Here is a 23935-nt window from a genome sequence, read left to right on the forward strand (position 1 = left end):
TCTCCTCCAGCCTGTAGAAGCCTGCCTGGAATCGCAGTCGGATCCAGACTGATGTCTGTATTGGATGTAAATGCAGACACTGAAGGGAGAGCTGGAGGGAAGGAACAGATGCCGCTCCCTCCTGCCATCTCAGCCCTCCCTCCCTAGCCCTCACTTGTCACTCAGACAGGAATTTAAAAAATGCAACTGGGTATGTGCTGTCCTTGGATTTCAGCAGCTAAACCAAGACTGAGGGCAGAATGGACATCCCTTCAGGAGAACCGACCCGGGTGTTTATCTACCAGCATCGGAGGATGTCATATGTCATGGGCTTTGGTGGGAGAGGGTAGCATGCATAAGGCACTATACATGAGACCACAGCAGACGCAGGGGAGGGGGAGCCCAGGGGGGCTTTAGCTGATCTGGCATCTTTGCAGACCCCTCCCTCCCTGGTCCAAAGTAGATGGTGCCTTTGTAACTATGTTTTCTCTGACTGTAGTCAGTAACTCCTTGACCACAGAGCCCACGCATGGGTGTCTGCACAGGCATGTGTACTCTGTAGAGCTACAACCAGCCCACCCGAGACCATGCAGCAAAGCAGCACACCAGCTGGAACTTGGGGCCGAGGAGAAAGGACCAGTGGTTTTCAAATGTCCAGTGTGTGCCACGCCTTGAGGTAGATGTCATACGTACACGTTAGCTCATTCATTCAGGCAGTAGTCATCCTGATCCCAGCAGCCTTGTCATAAGTAAGTGAATTTATCCTACTCTTAAAGATGAGGACACTGAACATGCCCCTTAGCCTAGTGGTTAAGGGAGCTGGATCCCACTTAACCGACAGCAGTTTGAATCGCAGCCCCAGTGGCTTGATAAACATACTGTGTGTGTGCGCATTTACACACACGTGCCCAAATTCCCGACAGAACGGAAAAATGGAGAAGGTTTACAGCATGACCATACCCCATAGGGGGGAGTGCTTTCCCTCTCTTTCTCTGTCTCTCTGTCTCTGGCAAGTGCACATACCCTCTGCCAATTAAAAGATGAGAAAATCGAGATGCCGAGAGCGAATAAACAGTGCTGGAGACCACCAGCAGGCAGGTGCTGAGGAGAGAGCTCAGGTGTGTGTGGTTCCAAGTCCAGGTCCCCTCCGTGTGCCGGAGGGATTATCGTCACTTCTCTTGAAGCTGAATTTCTGAGTCCATGCCTGGCATGTTGCCCCGCTCTCTCAGTGACCTAGCTGGTTCGTGATGGATTGCCGTGTGTGACCCCAGCCCTGAGCTGCTTTGAGCTGACGCTTGCCCCTGTGAAAGGCAAAGGAAAAAGCAGACGACTCTTCCTTTGCCCTTTGCCCTCTAGTTCAAGGCACTGGGATAAGGGACTGAAGGTCGGCTCTCCTGTAGTCCTGCTCTCTCTTTTTTTCTCTGCTCAAACTCAATAGAAAGGATCTCAGGTGTGGTTAGAATGCCGCGGTCTCTTCAAACAAGGCTTGGGACTCCCCAGATGGAAGGAGAGTAAGCAGCTTAACATGAGTGACACCACAAGTAGACGCGCCCGGGGAAGGTCCTCATGTGGACAGTGGACTTGATTCCAAGTGGACACCAACCTCAGGGAGCTGGGAACCCATCAGGCAGTACTTGGCCCGGGGAAGCTGGAGTTCAAAATAAGGACACCTTTCCTTTAGGACAGCTGCCCAGAGAGAGGTCCCCAGCCGTTCTATGCCACCTTCCCTTTGTACGTTTCAGATTCACTGTGGAAATGCACGTTTGGGACTGGCACAAGCTGGCACGTAAAAACTTAGCCATAGATCTTTTTTTTTTCTAACTAACCAATATTCAATGTTTTAAAATGATAATCCCCCTGGACCAGCAGATGGTGTAATGGCTATGTCTCTGGCCTTCCACATAGTCAACTATAATTTGAGTCCCGATGACTTAAAACACGCCAGGCATGTGTGCGTGCACCCCCAAAATCCCAAGCAGAGAATGGAGAAGGGATTGCAGCATGGCCATCCCCCTGGAGGGTGATTTATTGCTTTATGTCTCTTTGTCTCTCCAGTGAGCACACATGCCCTATGGCAAAAATCTCTCTTAAAAAAATTTATAATCCCCAAACCTAATCCTTCTTTAAACTAATTTTATCAACAAACTTTATAGTTCTCATCATAAACAATCACTTGTTTGGCTCCATGAATAAACTTAATTAATGTAATTTCTTTTAACATTTGAAACTGTGCTTGTAAATGCCATCATTTGCTTTTCTTTTTGAAATATAATTGCACACACACACACACACACACACAACTGCCACAAGGCACACACACTCACCAGAGATTGAAAAAGAGAGGCGGAGAGAGAAAAAGTGAGAAATCACCCCTCCACGGGGCATAGTCACACTGCAATCCCTTTTCCTCCAGCTTCTCCTTTCTTCCAGGATCTGGGACACACACATATACCTGGTGTGTCTTTTAAGCCACCAGGTCCAGAACTGAAACTTCATTGTCAGTTGGATAGGATCTAACCTCCTTAACCATCATGCCACGGAATGACCCAGTATCACATTTTCCCCCTAATGAACAAAGCCTTCCAGGTCCTTATGTAATTCTTCTTTTCTTATTAATATTTTAAATAGCAGCTTTATGGAGATAAAATTCACATACCATGCAATTTACGTCTATAAAATATGCAGCCTGATGGTTTTTAGTATATCCAACGTATTTTTACTGCCCACAAAGTTGGGCAACCATCATCACAATGAACCAGGGCATATTCATCACTTCTTCTTCTTCTTCTTTTTTTTTTTTTGGAGAGGTTTTTTGCTATAGGGTGCATGCGCTCGCCAGACAGAGAGAGGGAGACAGAAAGAAAGCGAGAAATCACCCCCCAGGGGGGATGGTCACGCCCCAATCCCTTCTCCTCCATTCTCCTCTCGGGATCTTGGGCATGCACGCACACACGCCCGGCGTGAGTTTTAAGCCACCGGGTCCGGGACACAAACCACTGTCAACTACGTGGGAGTCCAGCAACATAGCCATTACGTTAACTGCTGGTCCCCTTCATCACCACTTCTGACCCCTAAAACCTGCCCCATCAGCAGTCATTTCCCTCCCTACTGCCACCCCAGCCCTGAGCAGCTGCTAACCCACGTTCTGCCTCTGTAGACTTGCCTATCTGGACATTCCCTGTAAACGGAATCATATCACATGTGCCCTTTTGTGTTCGGCTTCTTTTCCTTAGCAAGATGTTTTCAAGGTTCGTCCACTTGGTAACATGTGCTCTAACATTCCTTTTAATGGCTGAATAATATTCCACTGTACGTGTATACATATGCATTTCGTTGATCTGTTCGTTTTGATGGGATTACTGGGTCACACGTTTATGTCTAATTTTTGGAAGTGCTAGGTCTTTTCATACTGACTCCAGGGCTGCCTTTCTGGCCTCCTCCCTTCAGTCTTCATGCTCTCTCTTACCTGGCGCTCTCCTTCTGACCTTCCCCAAATCTTGGGTCCCCACGCTTGGGCACCTGCCACATGAGATTGTTGTCAATTCTGCCTCCAGCCTTCCTCTGAGCCACTCCCTTCAGCGGCAGGTGCTGAGGAGACAGATGCTGCTGAGGCCTGATACCTGGGTGTCTCCTCACTCTACTTGCTGGGGGCGGGAGTGGGGGAGAGCATCACCATCCTCCCTCTCCAGCTGTGAAGAGAAATGTGTCTAATTGCTGTGAAAACTTTCTCCTGAGGGTAGGAGACAGGAAGCCAAGGTAAGCGAGAAGCTGGCTTCAGAGTTATCACAGAGAGGGGAGGGTGCCTTTCCTTCTCGGTGGCAGCAGAATTTCTCTCCAAGGACTTTATTTTTTGTCTTTCTGCCATTTTTCCTGGCATCGGTAAGACGGGCAGAGGCTGGCTCTGGAACACCTTGGCAGCCTTCTTAACATGGTAACTTCTGTTTCCTTAACCTCCTGCTCTACCTGCGTCTTGGTGTGGCAGGAGGCCTGTCAGACTCAGCTAGGCACTGGCAGGGTCGGTGAGTGGGGCCTGGGTGATGGCTTCCCCAGGTAATCCACAAGCCTTGGTGAAGCCCACCCTGGACAACCTGCTAGGTCAGCTGTGCAGGGGGTACTGACTACGCTCAGAGGCTTTCCCATGTCCCACCAGTTTCCCAGTGCTGCCCCTCAGAGAATGAATAAGCACCAGGGAGGAGGAAATGCAGAGCCCTAGAGAAGCTGAGGAAACTGCCCTGTGTAGCACCACGAGGTCCTTCCAGTGCCCCTAGTGCTGCTGACCTGTGGGGTGGGGCAGTAGAAAGGTCAGGCCATGGAATGGATGTCTGTGGCCCCAAGGCTTCCTTGTTGTTCCAGGCGTGGCTGTGCTGGCTCCAGGAACTTTGACTCAGAGAGACGGCAGGGGCAGCGACTGCACTTTGTCCATAAGTGGGGATGTGTGTACAAGGATGTTCACCGAGGCACTGTTATAACAGGAAAAAATAGAGGAAAGAAAGCTCTCTAACGGCCCACAGGTGGGTGGTTAAACGATTGTGGCAGACCCACACAATGGTGTTATGACAGAGAATGCAGCGGGCTCTGTGTCCAAGCCATGTGGACTAATGACCCAACAGGGCAGTCAGGACACGGCAGTGGAAGGTAGGCACCTCCTGCCCATGGGTGGCTATGCTTTCTGGGAGAGTGCAGCCTTCGTGGGGCTTTGGTCCTGCTAGTGGCTTATGACTGACTTGGTGCTTTGCGAGTGCTTTTTGCCTCTGGAGAGCCTAGACTGAGCCCTGGATAGTCACTGGATTGTCATGAAGGCCACCAGGAGGGACAGATCTCTACCCTCTTGTTTCTTTCCTATCCCTTTCTCCCAACTTACTAAATTGCTAAGTGGTTCAGGTTTCAGCCTATAGATGAGTTCAGGGTGTTGAGCAGAAAAACAACTGTTTTTCAGCCTGATGCTGTCTCCCCCATTGCTGTGACCTCTATGAACTCACCCTTGGCAGGAAGAGGCGGGCTGGGCCAGGCTGGCTGAGTGCTGTCAATGGTTAAACACACAGCCCCGTACTCCCCCCACCCCCCAGATCTCTCCCCTTGACAATAAAAGAGAGCCAGCCTGAAACACAGCCACTGAGCAGATGGAGACCACCCCCCTCCACCCTTGAAAGGGAAGAGTGGGAGGAGGAGTGGGAAGAGGAGGGGGAGCCCAAGCTCACACATAGGTTTCCTTTGCTAGCTAAAAATCCTGGAAGACAACTGGTCTACCTACAGAAGCAAGGAAGCCTGGCCCCTCTCCCACTGGGTGAAGGGAGAGGCAGGGGTCTTGAAGCCGGCTGGTGAGTGCTCTCTTCAGTTGCCAAGTCTGTGAGACCTGAGAGTTGGATGTAGTTACTGCCACTTCAGGAGGGGAGTGGGAGGATTGTGTGGGCAGACTGTGTTAGACACAGGGTGATTTCGTTAGGGATAACAGGGGAGCTGTGGTGAGATGTAGCTTTGTGGAAGGTGCATTCTGAGTGTAAGCCAAGGAGTTGCTCTCTGCTACCTTGCCTTCTCATCTCATCTTCCTCCAAAGATCCCTCTCTGTCTCCTCCCTGCTTGATGTCTGTCTCCCGGGACAGACTGGTGATCATCGATAGGTGGCATTTTGAGTTTCCCGGGAAACCCGCCACCCTGGCCTTCAGTGCCTGTGAGCTGGAAGGAGCAGAGCATGCTTGGGTCATCATCTGTTGCATTATTCCTTGGCATGAGAAAGGTGGGAGAAAGATTGTGGTGTGGGTCAGAGGGCAGGAGGGGACGCATGGGTGGGGGCCCTCAGATTGATTTCAGGACTCAGAGGAGCTAAGTAGGAGCCTCAGGTGAGAAGGCTGGAAGACTAGAGATGGAGGGATGGCAGTTCTGAGGCTGGGGCCTGGAGCATTGGAATCCCCGGATTCTGAGTGTCTTGTCTGTGGAATGGAAAAAACAGGGTGACATTGAGGGTGGCCCAACTGAAGTCAGACAGAAAGTTGTGAGAGGCAGAGGTGGAAGGATTTTAGGAAAAACGAGTATGTCTGCTGAGCAGGGACGGACTCTACTTCAGAGGGTTCCAAGTATTAACACTGTCAGGAGGTGGCCCCTGTTTCATTACTGGGGCTTATGCAGTGACAGCAGTTGGGTGGCATGTTATATCAGCCAAAGGTTATCACGCAGACTTACTGATGAGCCGAATATGTCCCTGTCGTGGGACGAACCTGGAAAGATGGCCATGTACCCATCCCATGAGCATTTACTGTGCTCGACACTGCACAGGGAGACAAGGTGTGGACTCAGCTCAGTTCAGAGCCTGACGTGGGACATGAGAACAGCTGATCCCACAGAGCAGGAAACAACCGCTGAAACAGAGCCTGGGCATGCTGGGCGACCACAGGGAACAGCATCCTCCTTCCCCCGGAAAAGCAGGGGCAGCCTCTTCACTAAGGGCCTTGGCTGTTTTGCAGAAAAAGGAATAGCATTTCCAGCCAAGGAACGTGGGAGCAAAGATGGCGGGAGGTGCAGGGAACAAAGGCCGTATGGGGCAGTGCAGGCCTGGCGCTAGGCTGGGGACACACAGGTGGTGACGCCTGTGTGGGGCAGGGAGCAGGAACAGCTCACACAGGGACCCCAAAGTACTGCCCCGAGTGGGAGCCCATTCTTGAGCCTTTTTAGCTGCTTTCTCTTCCAAGACAAATGTGATAGTGACTAATCACAGGCCAGACCCTCACTGGCTATTTCTCTCATTTTTTATTTACTCATTTACTATCGGGTCCTTGTGCTCTGTGGGGAGAGACAGAAAGAGGAAGCAAAAGAGGGAAAGTAAATCACTCCCCGTAGGGCACGGCCATGCCACAATCCCTTCTCCTCCATTCTCCTCTGGGGGATTTTGGGCATGCACATGAGCCTTGCATGTTTTTCAAACCACCGAATCTGGGATTTGTTCTGTGAGTTGGCCCTTGGGATCCAGCTACCATACCACTGGCTGACTCATCTTTCTTTGTTCTTTAAGGGGGAAAAAAAGTTCATGAGAATGTGGTTATTATAGTGATAACCTAAAATCAATTTTATGTATATAGCATTTATAAGTATTGTTTATTTGTATTAAGAACAAATTAGTTAAGTATAGTGTGGCGGTTAAGGTGCTGGACTCCCACATTGCCAACCACAGTTCAAGTCCTGAAGCTGGAGGCTTGAAAATCATACTGGGTGTGTGTGCCCGTGTGCCCAAAACTCTCTTTCTCCAGTGAGTGCATGTTCCCTATGGAAAAAACCCTAACAAAAATAAAAATAAAGATAAAAAAGAAGTACCTATCGTCTGAATCCTGGTTAAGATGAGGACTGTCTGCCTATCTACATGGAGCCCTCCAGCCCAGTGTGGGATTCTAAGTTCTTTTTTTTTTTTTTTTTTTTGGAGAGGTTTTCACTATAGGGTGCGTGCGCTCACCAGACAGACAGAGAGAGACAGAGAGACAGAAAGCGAGAAATCACCCCCCCCCCCAGTGGGGATGGTCACACCGCAATCCCTTCTCCTCCATTCTCCTCTTGGGATCTTGGACATGCACACACACGCGCCCGGCGTGAGTTTTAAGCCACCGGGTCCGGGACGCAAACCGCGGTCGACTACATGGGAGTCCAGCGACATAGCCATTACACTAACTGCTGGTTCCCGGATTCTAAGTTCTTTTCAGGTCTCTGATGGACCCACATTGGTACTCGTCTGTGTTTCTGTGTGCCTCTGAGCCAGTTGCTTCTGGAGGGCTAGAGTAATAAGTTCTGCTTTTTTTTTTCTTTCTTTCTTCTTCTTTTTTAATCTAATGCAGCATGACTGAGTCTTGCCTGGGCTTTTATTAGCTCTCTCATTCGCCCACAATTTCCTGCAGCAGTGATGTGTAAATGCATTCCTTAGTTAGCTCTCGTAGTACTATTCTAGTCGCCTGATTGGTTTATTCCAAGAACTAATTGCTGGCATGTGGCCTCGGTAGCACTAATCTGCTGCGTGTCCCTTTGTGTGCCCCTAGGCACCGATTCGGGAGCAGGGCCTCAGAGTACCTGCAGAACTGTGTTATTTCTGCTTCAGCATTTCATGCCGAACCCCTTTGGTTCCAAGCTCCTGATCTCCCATGCCCATGCCCCAACAACTACCAAACTTACCCCCTGTTCTGTATTCTTTTTATACTTTTTTCCTTTATTAATAATGGAGAGTGAACCTAAACATATGAGAGAGAGATGAGCACCTTCCACAGGGTCTGGTCATGCTGCAGTCCTCTTCCTCTAGTCCTCCAGCCTGCTGGACCTCGAGTACTCAAGTACATGCCCTGTGTGTTTCAGGCTGACTGGGCTGGGGAGGAAGGTGGGATTCGAACCGATGTTATCCTAAGGGAGACAGCTTCTCACTCTTTTTTTTTTTCCAGAGATGTTTTTGCTACAGGGCACATGCGCTCATCAAAAGGACAGAGAGAGACAGAGAGACAGAAAGCGAGAGATCACCCCCCGGAGGGATGGTCACACCTTCTCACAGAGGCCCTCCCTGACCACGCACTTCCCTTGTCACATCACCCTCCATGGCTTCTTTCTTTTAGAGTACTTTTAAGTTTACAGCAAAATTTAGCAGTGGGTACAGAGAGTTCCTACACCCCTTCTGTCCCCACCTGTGTACAGCCTCCTCGTCACCCACAGGCCACAGTGTACATGGGGTTCGCTCTTTATCTTGTAGGGGTTTGGACAAATCTGTGCCATGGGTCCACTGTCACAGCGTCATACAGAGTAGTTTCACTGCCCTAAACATCCCCTGTGGTCTGCCCATTCGCTCCTCTCTTCCCCCAACCCCTGGCCACCACTGATCTTTCACCGTCTTCCACATGTTGCCCGATTGTCCATACGCATGGTGATTCAGTGTGTCACCATACAGATTGGCGTCTTTCACTTAGCAACATGCATTCTGGCTTCCTCCATGTGCATCCGTGGCTTCATGGCTTATTTCTTTCGGGCACTCAATAACATTCTGTCGTCTAGATGTGCCTCAGTTTATTCGTTCACCCACCTACTGTTTGCAATAATTTCAGCAGTCACCTGTGAAGTTGCTGTAGACACTGGCAGGCAAGTTCATTGTGTTTTCTTCATTGCACTTATTGCCACTTGATTTTTTTTTCTTCAATATTTACTTTTTTAAAAAGCTCATTTATTTCTCCTGTAAGTGAGAAAGAAAAAAAACAGGCAGACAGAGACAGCACCCCCACAGGGTCTTGACACTGTGTCCCACTCCCAGCCTCAGCCAGCCCCAGATTGTGGGTACGCCCTGTCCGACATTCTCAGGGAGGGCTCGGACATGCACCCAGAACTCTTCCATGCAGTCTGCCTCGCAGGGTGTCACATTTCATTGCTCCTCCACCAGCCAGCTCCTCCGTGTTTATCTTCTATCTTTCCTGCTGGAATCTAAGCTCCGTGAGAGCAGAGGAGCCTTGTCCCTGTGCCTTCTCCAGAACAGTGGCCGCCACCGGGTCTGGCACGGAAATGAATGCCTGCTGACCGCTGCCCCACGGTCTGAGGCGATGTCTGCCAGGAGATGAAGTGCTGCCAGCCAGACCATGTCTCGGCACTGCCAATCTTTGCTCCTTGTCACCTCAGATGTGTGTGACCTCCAGGACAGCCTGCCTAGAGTGGGGCTGCGGGAATGTGGGGAGCTCCCGATGGCCATAGCAGGTGGGAGCCATGGGCATCATGTCCGTCTGCCAAGGACAGCTTGTGGAATCAACACGGCGCCCCCGGTGTGGGGGAAGGATGCAAACCAGGACCTGGACAAAGGAAAAAGAGCGAAGCAGGCTGTGCTCGTGGTTGGGTCGTTGTGATAACACCTACGCCTAATGCCAGTAACGCCGCGTGGGGGCCAGACACCCCTGGTCTGTGAGCTCAGACCCCACCCACGGGCGGTGCTCGCGTGTGCTGAACTCTCTCTGGACCCGCGCTTTGCCATGTGCGTTCTGAGGAGCTGGGGGACGAGCCTTCCCAGCAGCCCCCTGGAATGAACAGTGCTGTGATCCACCCCACCTGTCAGGTGATGAGTCAGAGTGCTGAAGGTCCAGAACTTTTCTGCTCTCCCTCCCCCTCCGAGTGCCCCCGGCCTCAAACCCAGGCAGTCGTCACACAGCCAGAGCTGAGAACCCGGCCAAGGAGCCGCCATATCCAGTGGCCGATCATTCCAAAGTCGCACACCTCATCTCAGACGTTTTGAACCTGAGTCAGAATCTTGCCAAGCTGGACGTTTAAAGGCCTTAAATTTAGGTAGGTCAACCAAGTGTGCGGAGTCACCTGTGAGAGGGAACGCATTCAAAAACAGGGGGTTTTTTTTTTGAGAGATTTTGCTGTAGGATGCATGCACTTGCCAGACAGACAAAGACAAAAAAGTGAGAAATCACCCCTCAGAGAGGACAGCTACACTGCAGTCCCTTCTCCATTCTCCTCTTGGGATTTTGGGCAGGCATTCACACATGCCTAGTGTGAGTTTCAAGCCTCCGTGTTTGGGACTCACACCACAGTCAGCCATGTGGGAGTCCAACACATAACTATTACTCCATTTGCTGGTCCCACAATTTTTTTACAAGATTTTTTTCCATACAGTGTATGTGCTCACTGGAGAGAGAGGGACAAAAAAAGGGAAAGCGAGAATTCACCCCAGGGAGGGTGTCCACAGTGCGGTCCTTTTTCTCCATTCTCCCCTAACAATTTTGGGCATGCATGCACATGCACCTGGCATGATTTTCAAGCCACTGGGTCCAGGACCCAAACCACATTGACCATGTGGGAGTCCAGAACCTTAACCACTATACCACCTGCTAGCCCTACAAAGTGTTTTGTTTTTGTTTTTGGTTTTGGTTTTGGTTTTTTTTTCTAAATCTACAACTTGATTTGGCTCCTGCCTAGAAGTTTGAGGGCCCAGGAATTCATGTTTAAATAGTGCCCAGGTGGGGGGCCAAATGGTGACACAGCGGTACACATGGCAAGGTTCCTATTTGTGTCCCAGGGCCTCCCTGCACTCACTAGGCATGCATGCACACATGATCCACACTGGTAGAGGCTGGGGGCAGATCGTGGCATGAAGACCCTGTTGGGGACACCTGTCTCTCTCATGGTGAAAATAAATTAACTTTAGATGATAGATATAGATAGACAGATGATAGATAGGTAGATAGATGACATAGATAGATGATAGATGGATAGATAGATAGATAGATGATAGGTAGATAGGTTTATAGATTAGATAGATAGATAGATAGATGATAGACAGATAGAAGATAGACAGATAGAAGATAGACAGAGATAGATTAGATAGATAGGTGATAGATGATATAGATAGGTGATAGATGGATAGGTCGATAGATAGATAGATAGATGATAGGTAGATAGGTTTATAGATGATAGAGATAGATAGATAGATAGATAGATAGATAGATAGATAGATAGATGATAGACAGATAGATGATAGATAGACAGATAGACAGATAGAAGATAGACAGAGATAGATTAGATAGATAGGTGATAGATAGGGCCCTGATTCTGAAAACCATTCAGTTTCTTACCTGTGTGAGAACACTGTTGGTAACACATCTGACCAAGTGTCACCTAGATTTTTTTTGTTTGTTTGTTTCTTTTGTTCTTTCTTCTGTAAGTGGGAGAGTCAGCGACAGCACTTCCCCCAGGTCTTGATGCCACGATCCACCCCCAGCCCCAGCCAGCCCTGGGTCGTGGGCACGCACATTCTCCACATGCTCAGGGAGGTCTCTGGACCCAAACCCAGAACCTTTGCTGTGAGTCAGACTCACAGAATGACACATTTTACTGCTGCATCACTGTCTGGCCCCTGGATTCTTTAGGAAACTAACTTAACAGAACATTTCGTGCTCAGATGTCTCTGTTCTTTTTCTTTTTCTTTCTATGAGTCTGTGTGTGTTTGCGTGGGTGTGTGTTCTAGGGGAACTTCACATACAAAATCTGAATGAATCATGTTCCTCAATTCATAGTAGACCATCTGTCCACACAAGATTTTTGTTTGTTTATTTTTGTGATTTTCCTCATTTGCTCTGTCCCCCAACAAGCAGCTCCCCTCTGACGTGTCTTATATCCTCACGATCCACCTCTTACCTGGGCTATGAGAGGATCTCCAGACGCAGCGTGTGTTTCAGTGTGTAGTTCCCATGAGTGCTGTCAGGGACCTGTGTGTGCCAGGTCACCCTACCTGTGTCTGGAGCAGCACCAGCCTCTTCGACATGCCCTCCTGTGTGGTCGCAGTTTTGTCCCTGGGAATCTTACAGATGACATCTGCTCTTTCTCAACACTGAAGACGGTTGTCACACCCCTCCCCAGCCGCCACCTGCCCTCTCCCCTCCACTTGCCTCATAGGAGATGGGGTCATCCTCATCTTCCCCAAGATGATCCCATCAGAGCCAACCACACCCCTAGCCCAGATGCTGAGCTGGTCTAGCCCAGGGCAGTAACCTCTGGTGTGGTTAGAAGGGCCTTGGGAGAAATGGAGATGACATCCCTGGGCCCCAGAGCAAGATCCTGCAGTCGCTGAGGCTGAGTGGGGAATGCAAACTTGGTCAGCTCTGCCTACCCCATTCCCTCCTGGATATGAGGCTGGAAGGACCAAATGCCTTACTGATGAGGGGGGTTCCCCTTGGAAGGGCTTCTCTGCCCTCACTCTGTGTTAGGTTCTTTGAGCTCAGCACCAGAACTCTTGTGCCCGGACAGTGTCATCCCCCTTGCATGTGGATGCAAATGTCCTCTGGGTGTAGGGACATGCAGACCATGTTCCTGTCTTCCCTGTTGAGAGCACCTCGCGCCCGGCCGAGGAGCTGAGGGCACACATGTGCTCATGTCATACAACCTGCCTCTCATCCTCCACACTTCCCTTAGTGGAGCACATTATAGAGACCAGTATTATTCCTTTTTATGATGGAGGTGAAACTGACATAATGTAAACCATTTAAAAATGCACAGTTCAGGGCTGTGGAGTAGCCATGGCGTGTGCCACTTCTCCATGTCATTCCAAAACACTTCTGCCATCCCAAAGGAAACCCCATTAGGCAGTTACTCCCCGTGCCCCTCCTCTGTGCCGCCGTTACCAGCCATGTGTGTTCTCTGTGTGTCACCAACCCTGGGTGTTCCCTACCTCAAGGCTGTATATGGGGCTGTTTTCTGTGTGATCATGTGTGTAGGGGTTCCTTCACTGAGCGTGATTTCAGGGTTCATCCGCATGCTAGCCTCTATCAATACTTCATGTTCTCATATAGCTAAATAATATTGCATGGTATGTGTGCACTGGAAATTGCTTTTCCTTTCATCTGCTGCTGGAATCTGGGGCTGGTTTTTGGCTACTGTGACTGATGCTGCTATACACACGTGTGCTCATAAACTTGCTTGAGTGTCTGGGCTTTTTGAGAGATTTTTAATATAGTGTGCTCTCGAGAGAGGCAGAGAGACAGAAAGCCAGAAATCACCCCCTCCCCTGCCAGGGGGAATGGCCATGCCACAATCCCTTCTTCTCCATTCTCCTCTCAGGATTTTGGGCACACATGCACACGTGCCTGGCAGGAGTCTCAAGCTGCCAGGTCCAGGACTCTAACCTTGGTCAGCCATGTGGGAGTCCAGCGCCTTAACCACCATGCCACCTGCTGGTCCCAAGTCTCTGTTTTTAATCCTGCAGAGTGTGTTTATACCTAGGAGTAGAATTGTAGGACCATATGGTAATTTCATGCTTAACTTTTTGAGGAACTGCCAAAGCATACATTTTTTTAAACAATTATTATTATTATTATTATTTTATATTATTATAGGGCACATGTGCTCACCAGAGAGAGGGGAAGAGGGAGTGAGAAAGCAGCTGCCAGGTCAGAGGCTTGAACCACAGTCACCATCACCTATGTGAGAGTCCAGCATCTTAACTACCCCGCCGCCTGCTAGCCCCTATACATTTCTTTTGAAAATAGCAACTCCACTCTGAAACTTTCCTGAGTGGGAGGGAAACTGAGTGGAAGAGCCCCGCACTAGGAGTCAGAGACGACTGCCCCTCTGTGGGCTCTTGTTTCCCATCTGAAAAGGAAGGGATTTTGTAAAACAAAATAACCACTACATTCTCTTCCTCTTAAGATTGTGCTGGGAAAATTGGGTGCCCGAGAGTAAAGGGGGGACGAATTGTCAAACAGCTGTTATTTCCTTATATGCATGACAGCATGTGCACATGAGAGCGTGAAAGAAGCCCCCGCCCTCCAGTCAGGGCTGACCTCTCCACAATCCTTTTCCCTTAGTTCTCCATCCTGTCAGGACCCCGGGCGTGTGCACACGCACCCAGCATGTTGCTGTCATGGGTGGGATTCGAAGCGTGGTGGGATCCCGTCTCCTCTACACAGCACTTAACCACTGCACCATGGGACCAGACCTAATGTGATGATCTTGATGTTCTTTTTCCACTGCGTGGTTACATTGTGGGTTAGAAATCTCCTAAACAATAAGGCTTTTATTTCCTGCCAATGCGTTTCTGTTTAATGAATAGCTTCTGGCTTCTTAGTTCCATCAAGAGTCCCAAATAAAATACCTTTCCTTTTCTCATCACTTCCTACGGCTTGGCAGCTCCTGAATAAAGATGGCAGTCATGGAGCCAAGAGAGGAGCCATCCGCTGCCCCCAGTGCTGAGCCTCCTCCTGGCGCAGGTTTCCTCGCACTAAGGTTCCAGCTGACGCTCCTAGCCTGGTCTTTGGGGTGAATACGCCGAGGAGAAGCACTAGCAGGCTCTTTCCAGGAGAGTGTGAGGACCACCTTAGAGAGTTCGGAGAAGAACCAAAGCCCTCTGGGATGCCGTCAGCCAGGGTCCCTCCTTGGGACATTTTCTACTCTCTTAACTCTCTTCCAGCTGGTTGGTTTCCTGGCCATATTGCTGGCATCTGTGTAGGGAGGGAGGTTTTCCTCCACTAAATCGGTCGCCTTCACACATGCCACCCAGGTACACAGAGCGTGCTCCCCTACGCCTCCTGGTGGTTTTCTGGGGAAACACGAGGTTAATAAAAAAGCTTGTTTTAAGAGGATTTGTATTTTCATTCATTCAGTCATTAATTTGTTCATGATTTCATCCAATCACATATCCACCCATCACATATTTTTGAGGGTCTTTGTGTTTTAGTTACTTTGATAAACTCCAGGAACGAAACAATAAACGAGACAGGGTACTTTCTCTTATGGAGCTCTCGTTTTTAGAGCGGAGACAGACAAGTGACTTGGGAATGAATATTAAGTGCAAAGTGCTTTTTAATTTATTTTTAGTTTTTTTCCATGGGGCACATGCACAGAGAGAGATAGTGAGAGAGAAAGAAAGCAAGACACCACCCCCACCCCCCCACCCCCCGGGGCTAGGGCCATGCCATAATCCCTTCTCCTTCATTCTCTTTCTGAGATTTTGGGCACTCACACATATGTGCCTGGTGTGATTTTCAAGCCCCCAGGTCCAGGACTCAAACCATGGTCAGCCAATGTGGGAGTCCAGTGCCTTAACCACCACACCACCTGCTGACCTGTGCTTTGAAGGAAGTAAAGGGTATACAGAAACACAGACAAGGGACATAGACTTGGCAGACACTCACTAGAGAGGGCAGATGCAAAGGCTGTCCTGGCCAGGTGAGTCTGTGCAAGGCAGTACAACGCCCCAGAGCTGTGGTAGATGAGCGATATTGGCTGGGGCCAGAGTGCAAGGGGAGTGTGACAAGAGGTGAGACTACAGAGCAGGCACGTTATGCGGGGTCACTGCACCACATCAGGGATGGTGGCATTAACCCTTGGCACTGAGCTACTGGGAGTTGGAAGAAGGAGTGGCATGTGTACCTTTGAACTCCAGAAATAACGACTGTGTTATGGGTAGAGAATGAATCAGAGGTGCAAGAGTAAAAGCAGAGAGGCCACTCAGGAAGCTGCACCTCTGGCAGGAGATGATGGTGCTCGGAACCAAGGCGGGGATATTGGGAAGGGAGACAAGTGATGGAGTCCAGAAATACAAGGTTGGGCTGGTGCTGGGCCCAGCTTCCAGGAGGGAAACCGCTGACATGTAAGCCAGAACCTTTCGCTTGTGCACATCCCGGTGGCCTGTCCTATTGCAGTGGCTGGTGCCTTGCCTTTGGCTCTAGGTCTCCAAAGGATGGCCTTGACTCCCAGGAGACCTTGCCCTGCCTTTGGGCAGGTGCCGGAGCTCTGTCCCTGCCCCCGGGATGGACGGGAGATGTGGGTGTGTGCAGTTGAGAGTGAGCTCTGGTTGCTGCCAAGGAAACGGGAGCTGGGGCACTGTGTGCCATTGGGTAGGAGCGCTCGGCCCCAGAAAGCTGGGAGAATTCTGGCTCAGCACCTCCTGCTGCTCCTTCGCTCAGCCTCTGGCAGAGCAGCGAACTGGACTGATCTGCAGGGCAGCATGTGTCCGAGCCTCAGACAACCTGAGGGTCTCAGTCGTAGGCCCTTCTGGTTCTTCCCTCTCTGGACAAAGGGAAGGAGGGCTTGTCTCTGAAGGATCCAGTATAGTCCCATTGGACAGACTTTGTTAACCCCACCCCTGCGGGTCCAGGAATGAGCACACTGAGCTGTTATAACGTGGCTCATTCTGCCAACCGCCCGAAGCCCATTTCTTCTGGGTCATTGTCTCACCACTGCTGTTATCTTTAAAGGAACAACAGCAGGGACCTCTGCACTGTTGCTGTACAAAATACTTGTAGAAATTATTCATTAAAAAACAAAAAAGAAAAACAGGCCAGCAGGTGATGTGGTGGTTAAGGTGCTGGACTCCCACATGGCTAACCGCAGTTTGAGTCCTGGACCTGGGGACTTGAAAACCATGCTGAGTGTGTGTGCTTGCATGCCCCAAATTCCAGGAGTAGACTGGAGGAGAAGGGATTGGGGCGTGGCCATCCTCACTGAGGGGTGATTTCTTACTTTTCCCCTCACTGTCTCTCAGTATCTCTCTCTCTCTCTCTCACCAGCAAGTGACATGCCCTATGGGAAAAAAATTTTTTAGAGAGAGGTTTTAGCTACAGAGTGTGAGCGCTCACCGGAGAGACAGAGAGAAATCAGAGAAAGTGAGAAATCACCCACTGGGGGGGTGGTCACACTGCAATCCCTTCTCCTCCAGTCTCCTCTCTGGATTTTTGGGGACACATGCACACGCACCCAGCATGAATTTTAAGCCGTTGGGTCAGGGACTCGAACCGCAGTCAACTATGTAGGAACCCAGTGACATAACCATTACGCCATCCGCTGGTCCTGCCCTATGGCAAAAATCTGACAAAAAGCAAAACGACAAACTCCTTGGGCAACCAAGTATCTAACCCATGTCCCTCATGGTGCCAGTGCCACCTGGCCCCCCTCGCCGGGGTCAGCAGACATCATTGTGATGTTGTCTCCGTGCCCCTCCCTTAAGCGCACTCAGCCCGTGTGGGTGAGAGAGGCTGCGAGGTCAGCGCATTTCTCACGAGCCCAGAGGGTGCTGGGCAGACCCGGCCGCCCTGGCTCTCTGACCGTTCCCTGCAGAGCTACCCTTCCTTCGCTAACAGTCGTTCTCAGTCGGGGCTGGGCTTGAACCAGGGAACACTTGGCAATGTCTAGAGACTTTTTAAAAAAATTTTACCAGAGGTTTCATGCATTTGTCAGAGATAAACAGAGAGACAGGGTGAAAGCATCCTCTAAGGGGCATGGTCACGCTACAATTCCTCCCAACCCCTTCTCCAGCTCGCCATCTTGTCAGGACCCTCTGGTACACACACACACACACACACACACGCCTGGGTACGTTTCCTAAAACACAGGTCTGGGCCTTCAGCTACACGGTCAGCCCTGCGGGATCCGGCTGCCTCACGCCCATCTGGAAACACTTTAAATGGTAGCCTGGTAGGCTCTACTGGCATCTAATGGGTAGAGGTCGAAGATGCCCCGACAGTCCTTGACACCAGAAAGTACCCGGTCTCGACAGCTAGTAGCGCTGAGATTGGGAGACCGCGTTCTCAGACATCCCCTTGGTTTAAGATCGGTGACCCTCGAGTCCTTCGAGCTCCAGCAGAATTACCAGAGGAGCCACAAGATCGAGAATAAATCACGTGCTGTTGTGTTTCTCTCCGCAGCTGAGCTCTGTTCCGGAGGCCCAGTCTGAGCGGCTCAAGGCGGCGAGACCCGGCAGGCCGGGGAGCAGGGAGCGGGGCCGGGCGCTGAGGATGGCCAGGCAGCAGCCGCCGCCCTGGGTGCACGCAGCCTTCCTCCTCTGCCTCCTCAGTCTTGGCGGGGCCATCGAGATTCCTATGGACCGTGAGTCCTGCTTGTCTTCTCTTTCTCTCCTGCTTTTGGGGGAGGCGTTGGAGGCTTGGGAGGGCAGGGAGGGCGAGGACTATTGGAAGGTGGGGAGGGGTGGAAGCATATGCGGGGATTCAGAGCTGGCTGTCTCCCCAGACGTGGACCGGTGCGCGGAGATCTGTGGTGGTATGCTGCAGGGCTGATCTCCCGTGGAGGAGCCTGCTGGGGGACCAACATGGCAGAGTCTGGAACTCTGAGAGCCCCTTCGTGTTCCTCTCTCCGCTCACCCCCGTGGCCCTCTGTGGTCTTGACTTGTCCATGCAGCTCAGGGCCCAGCGCAGGGACAACTCCTCTTAGCCTTCCTATTGTCTGATAAGTCCAAAGTTGGACCCCTCAGGCCCTTGTGGCTAGAGTAAGCAGGAGGACGATGCCCTGGAAAGGGATGGGAAGGGAACGGCCTTCACAAAGGCTGGTTCACTGAGATGCTAAATTAGATCTTCGTTAGGGCCCAGGTTTCCCGAGTGATTTCAGCTTTCCTCCGTAAAGTGGAGAAGTAAGAGCCCTGCCATTCTAGTTTTCATGGTGTGGGGGATTATCTGATCAGAACCATAAAACAAGGAGCAGTGGCCACCTAACAGCCACAGACTTGCTGCCACACCTGTGGCTTCATCCTTAAGTGCCGTGTGGTTGGCAGACATGCTTCTGCGCCCGGCCTTAAGCGTGCGTTGTCTTTGCCACAGTAACAACACTTGGCTAGGGTGTCTTGGCAGACCACCTCTGTCTCCTGTCCCTGCTTCAAGGAGTGGATAGAGGGGACCCATGTGATGCCATCATTGACTTGGGTTCTCTCCAGATGTCTGGGAGGAGGTGGACAGTAACACAGCCTCCAGGAAGCCCCCCCCCCCGAGCTTTCCAGAGCCTTCCACCCCACTTCACCAAGAATAGGTGCCCCAGAGAAGCAGGCATTTCTGGATGATGAAAGGCTAGGGGAGTTGTAATGTGGGCCCAGAGTAAGATGGACCAGGTCCTGCTGCCCTCCCAAGAGCCCCACATGTGCGTGCTTGCATGTGTATGTGTGTGTGTGCTTGCATGTGTATGTGTGCATGTATGTGCATGCCCTGTGTGTGTATGTGTGCGTGTGCGTGTGCGTGTGCACATAGGGAGGAGAGGTCGGTTGTGAAAGGAGCTGTTCCCATGGTGACCGTCTGCACAGCTGGCTCGAGGAGGGTTTCCTCATTAACAGCCCCAGGCAGCCTAATCAGGAGCCTGGGAAGGCCGCATCCCTGGAGAGCGGGGCTGCAGGGTTATCGAGGAAGTGTTGAAGGCTCATTTCTCTTCTGCCTCTTCTCCTCACTCGCTCACCTGCCACGGTGTTCCCCAGGACCAGTAAGTGAGGAGTTCCTGCAAGATGATCCTATAACGGAGGCGTTGGCATCTGTGTTGAGTCTAGATTTCTAGGGGCCAGAGCATGGTGTAGTGGTTAAGGTGCTGGACTCCAAACATGGCCGACCACTGTTCAAGTCCTGGACCTGGTGACTTGAAAAATCACACCAAGCGCGTGTGTGTGTGTGTGTGTGTGTGTGTGTGTGTCCCAAATCCAGGAAGAGAATGGAGAAAGGATTGCAGCGTGGCCATCCCCTCTGGAAGGTGACTTCTTACTTTCCTCCTCACTGTTTCTATCTTTGGCGAGCACATATGCCCTATAGCAATAACCTTAAAAGAAAAAAATACTTAGATTTCTAAAGCTCTACTGGAGCTGAGACAGGGCAGGAAACCCATGCAGTTACTCTCCCAAGTACCATCTGCAGGAAGAGTGACTGGCGCTCAGCTTCCCTGCCCCCACCTCCCCATGCCTGCACCCTGAGGAGGGCCGGGAGGACCCCCAGGCCGTGCTGTTTTCCCAGTACTCAGGCCCTTGCTTGCTCGGGGTCACATGGCATCTGGGGATGGAGCCAGAAGAGAACCCAGGTCTCTTGACTGCCCCCCTTTGGCACCTAGCGTGCCCCATCCCTCCTTGGGAACCCCGCCTCCTTGTAGTCCTGCCTGGGCCTCTCGGTTCCCAAGTTCTGTCAGGCAGAGCGCTCAGTGCTGTCCACGACTCCCCGCACCCGAGCCTTGCTCAGGAGGTCAATGTTCTCCTTAGTACAGGTTAGAAGGGAGAGGGGGGGCGGGGGAGCCGCTGCCACCAGCTCGCCAGCGGGTAAGAGCCAAAGCTAGGACATGCCCCAGACCTCTCCAAGGGAGAGGTGAGTCCTTGTGCAACACCCTTCCCAGGAGCGCAGGCTGGGCCCGGGCAGGAGGCTCATGCTGCCCCAGCACATCCCATGCCTCGCACCTCCCTGGCTGCTGCAGGCAGCCATAGCAGCGTGTCCAGAACAAGCCCACGGAAGTCGAGTGCCAGGCTGTGGGGAAGGGCCGGCTGCCCTGGGAGAGGTGCTCCTCAGCCAGGTTTCTCTCTCCACTAAGCCCAGGGCAACAGATGTGTCCAGAGTTAGCCGAGTACATCTTTCATCTGCCCCAGCAGGGAAAGACCAGGCGTTCTCGGCTCTCCCTGCTTATTGGCTGGGGCAGGTGGAGCGGCTTGGGCCAGAGGCCAGCCCGCCAGACGTGCCCTTATACTCGCTTGCGTCTTCAGGGGACATTGTCAGTGTATCGAGGACAGGGGCGTTGCCGCTGCTCCAGGGAGTCTGTGCAGTGCTCCTGGGCCAGAGCCCTGGGCTGCCACACAATCCCTCATTGACACCTCGGCCCCCGGCTCCCACCGCTTTGCCAGCCGAGTCACACGCACCCCTTCCCACCCGCCACTTCCTTCCCTCCTAGCCCCGAGAAGAACAGCATGACCTTTGAAAAAAGCAAAGGGTCGCCTCATCAACCAGAGTGGGCTTGCCAAACGGCGAGGCTGCTGGCACCTTGTCCCTCTGTCCCTTCCCCACATCAAGGGGACTCAGCATTTTTCTCCTAGGATCTCACAGAGAAGGCAGCAGAGTAGGGGAGACACTTCCACCCCATCTTCACCCCAAATAGCACCGCAGAATGGCCACTCCACCTCTGAGGGCTGGGCTCCAGAAGCCATGGCTGTCAGAGCTGGGGGAAGAAGGGCATAGGAGCAGAGAACTTGCCGACAGGGCAGGCACACGCCCCGGCCCCGCGGAGCCTGGTTGGAAAGCTCTTCCTCCCCCGTGGAAGCAAAAGAGCAAATTTATTTTCTACTGACGTCATCATGTAGCAAGTTCCACAGAAGGAGGAGGAACAGGTGGTGTGACGCTGACTGAGAGCTTGGCTGTCCTTGTGCCTAGACAGGCCGTCCCCACTGTCTTCTCCCTGTGGCAGCTGTCCCCGGGATTCTGTCCCTGTAATAAATTCCTCAGTAGCATAGTGGTAGCTACAGATGTCACTACCCCCTTAGACAAGTAGATGCTGGCAAGGCCCCTGGCCAGGCGGTCTACATGGGCTGGAGACAGTGCCCAGCTCCAGCTGTCCTGAGTCTTTGTCCCCCAAGGAGTCCCTTTTTGTCCACGATGTCAAGGAGAGCGGACTCTGAAGCCCACCTGGCTAACCGCCCTCTCTGGCTGTGGATGGCTGGATTTGTAGAGGAGCTCTGGACCAGGCATCGGGAGGGCTGATACTCATTCTTGTTCCGCTTCGAACTTCCTGTGTGATCTCACCCAGGGGACTCCCCGCCCTTGGGTTGGAGATCCCCTGGCTTTGACTGTATGAAAGAGGCTTTGAGGGGCCAGCAGGTGGCGTGGTGGTTAAGGTGGCTGGACTCCCGCATGGCTGACCGCAGTTCAGCTCACCTGGCAGCTTGCTTTCTCACTGTCCTTCTCTCTCTCTGGTTAACTTCAAAAAAATAAAATAAAATCATGACATTGAATAAAACGTTTTTTACAAAGAGGCTTTGAATGTATAAAAGCGACTAAAAGCCCATGTGGGCAAGGCAGATCCTTCCCCTCCAGGGAGAGGCCAGGGCCCTCAACTCTGCAAGGACCCAAGATGTCAGCTGTGTCTTAGAGTGAAGAGCCAGGGGCCTGGTCAGAAATGTCAGCCCTGCTTCTGTGAGTGGCCCTCAGCCCACTTTCCCTTCCTATGCCAACCCCGGCTTTCAGTCTTTCCAGAATGATGGCCCCTGGGAGGGAAACCAGACACAGATAAAGTGGGGCGGGAGCATGAGTCTAGAAACTAGTAGTTTTTTTTTGCTTACCCCCACCTGAACTTTTCATTCCTTTTGTTTCCCACCCAGGCAGCCCAGGGGCAAAGGGTGACACCAAGTGTCACTGCTCCAGCAGCCACACAGCTGTGGCCCACGTAAAAGAATAACTTCGACCCTTTCACGAGCCTTACTCACTTTAATTTACTGACACTCACCACACCTCATCCTTCCTCTGCGTTCCCTCCTCCCACTCCTTCCCTTCCTGGGCCTTTTGGTCTAGCTTAAACCCTGGCTTCTCCCAGCCACCCTCTCTGAGCCCCAGACCCCTCTTCCAAGGCTCACTCTCGTCCTGGCAGGAGGCTGCAAGGTCTTGGCTGTGCCCTGATGCAGCAGCTCCCGCCCCCCGCAGGAAGACTCACTGATAAAGGCTGCCTACCTCGCCTGCAAGGTCTCTGGCCTCTGCGCCAGCGTGGAACGGGAGTGCCATGGGACTCTCAGATAGAATCAGGAGGCAAAGACATTTTAAGAAGTTTCAGCAACACTTGTTCTCCTTTCTGCAGACAAAGTTTCCAAAATATGTATTTATTTGATTTGTTATGATTATTTTTTAATTCGATGAGAGAAGGAGAGAGAGAGAAAGTGAGAGAGCAAACTGCCAGGTCTGAGACTCAAACCATGGTTGGCCATGTGGGAGTCCAGCACCTTAACTACCTTGCCACAGCCCCTCTGCAGACAAATTTTAACCAAGACCTTCACCCCACAAAGGACACCTCATCTAAAGCCTTGCTACCCAAAGCCTGGCCCACAGACCAGCAGCAGTGCCTCACCTGGGCACTGGTCAGGAAGGCTGAGTCCCAGGTCCCACCCCGAATGAGTCAGAGCCTGCATTGGAGCCAGCCCCATGTGACGCTTGTTAGCGTATGAGCCCCTGGCCCTCAAACATGTGAACACTCTTGTACACAGGCACACCTGTACACAAGCATAGGCACATTTTGGGTCAGGGCTGAGGGCACCTGCCTCGTCACCCCCTTGAGAAACGCACAGAAAGGAGCAGTAGGCTCGCTCACCCTTGGAGTCTCATGCAGAGGCGGGAATTCCACAGGGCAATATACTTCTGCCCTGAGTCGGGCTATGAGAGCCCATCCCTGCCCGGATTTTCCGGAAGATGGGGAGGAGGAGGTGGCGAGGAGAAGTATAGTGGGAGAAGTGAGGCCTTGGGCTTGCTGCACCCACCGTGGAGCTGTGTCCTACACTGATGCTTCAGCCCTGCCCTTCCCTGTACCTCGGTTTGCCCTCATCCCCCCTTGTTCCATGGGCCTAGGAACCACTTCCCCAATGGCATCAGATTTCAGGCAGCATCTTCAGAGCCCCTTCCAAGTGGTGGTATCACTTTGGGACATGTGCCTGGCCTCACCTTCCATCAAACAAGCTGGTCTTTCTGCTCAGCTGTATGGTTTTAGTCTTTGGGGGAAGGCGTCCTCTTCTCCACAAAGCACTCACTGGTCTGTT

At 51.8% G+C, this 23935-nt stretch overlaps 1 protein-coding gene across 16 annotated transcripts in view; it reads left to right on the forward strand.

Moving 5' to 3' along the window:
• Positions 1-23935, forward strand: part of NFASC (neurofascin) — a 237611-nt gene that overhangs the window by 140250 nt on the left and 73426 nt on the right. For all 16 annotated transcript variants that reach the window (XM_006159237.3, XM_027776052.1, XM_027776051.1 and 13 more), the window contains exon 3: positions 18111-18291. In XM_006159237.3, the coding sequence (XP_006159299.1) occupies positions 18201-18291 (91 nt within the window). In that variant the 5' untranslated portion in view covers positions 18111-18200. The remainder of the gene's footprint in view (positions 1-18110; positions 18292-23935) is intronic.

The sequence above is a fragment of the Tupaia chinensis genome, unplaced genomic scaffold, assembly GCF_000334495.1.
Source record: "Tupaia chinensis unplaced genomic scaffold, TupChi_1.0 Scaffold000627_1, whole genome shotgun sequence".
NCBI classification, from domain to species: domain Eukaryota; kingdom Metazoa; phylum Chordata; class Mammalia; order Scandentia; family Tupaiidae; genus Tupaia; species Tupaia belangeri.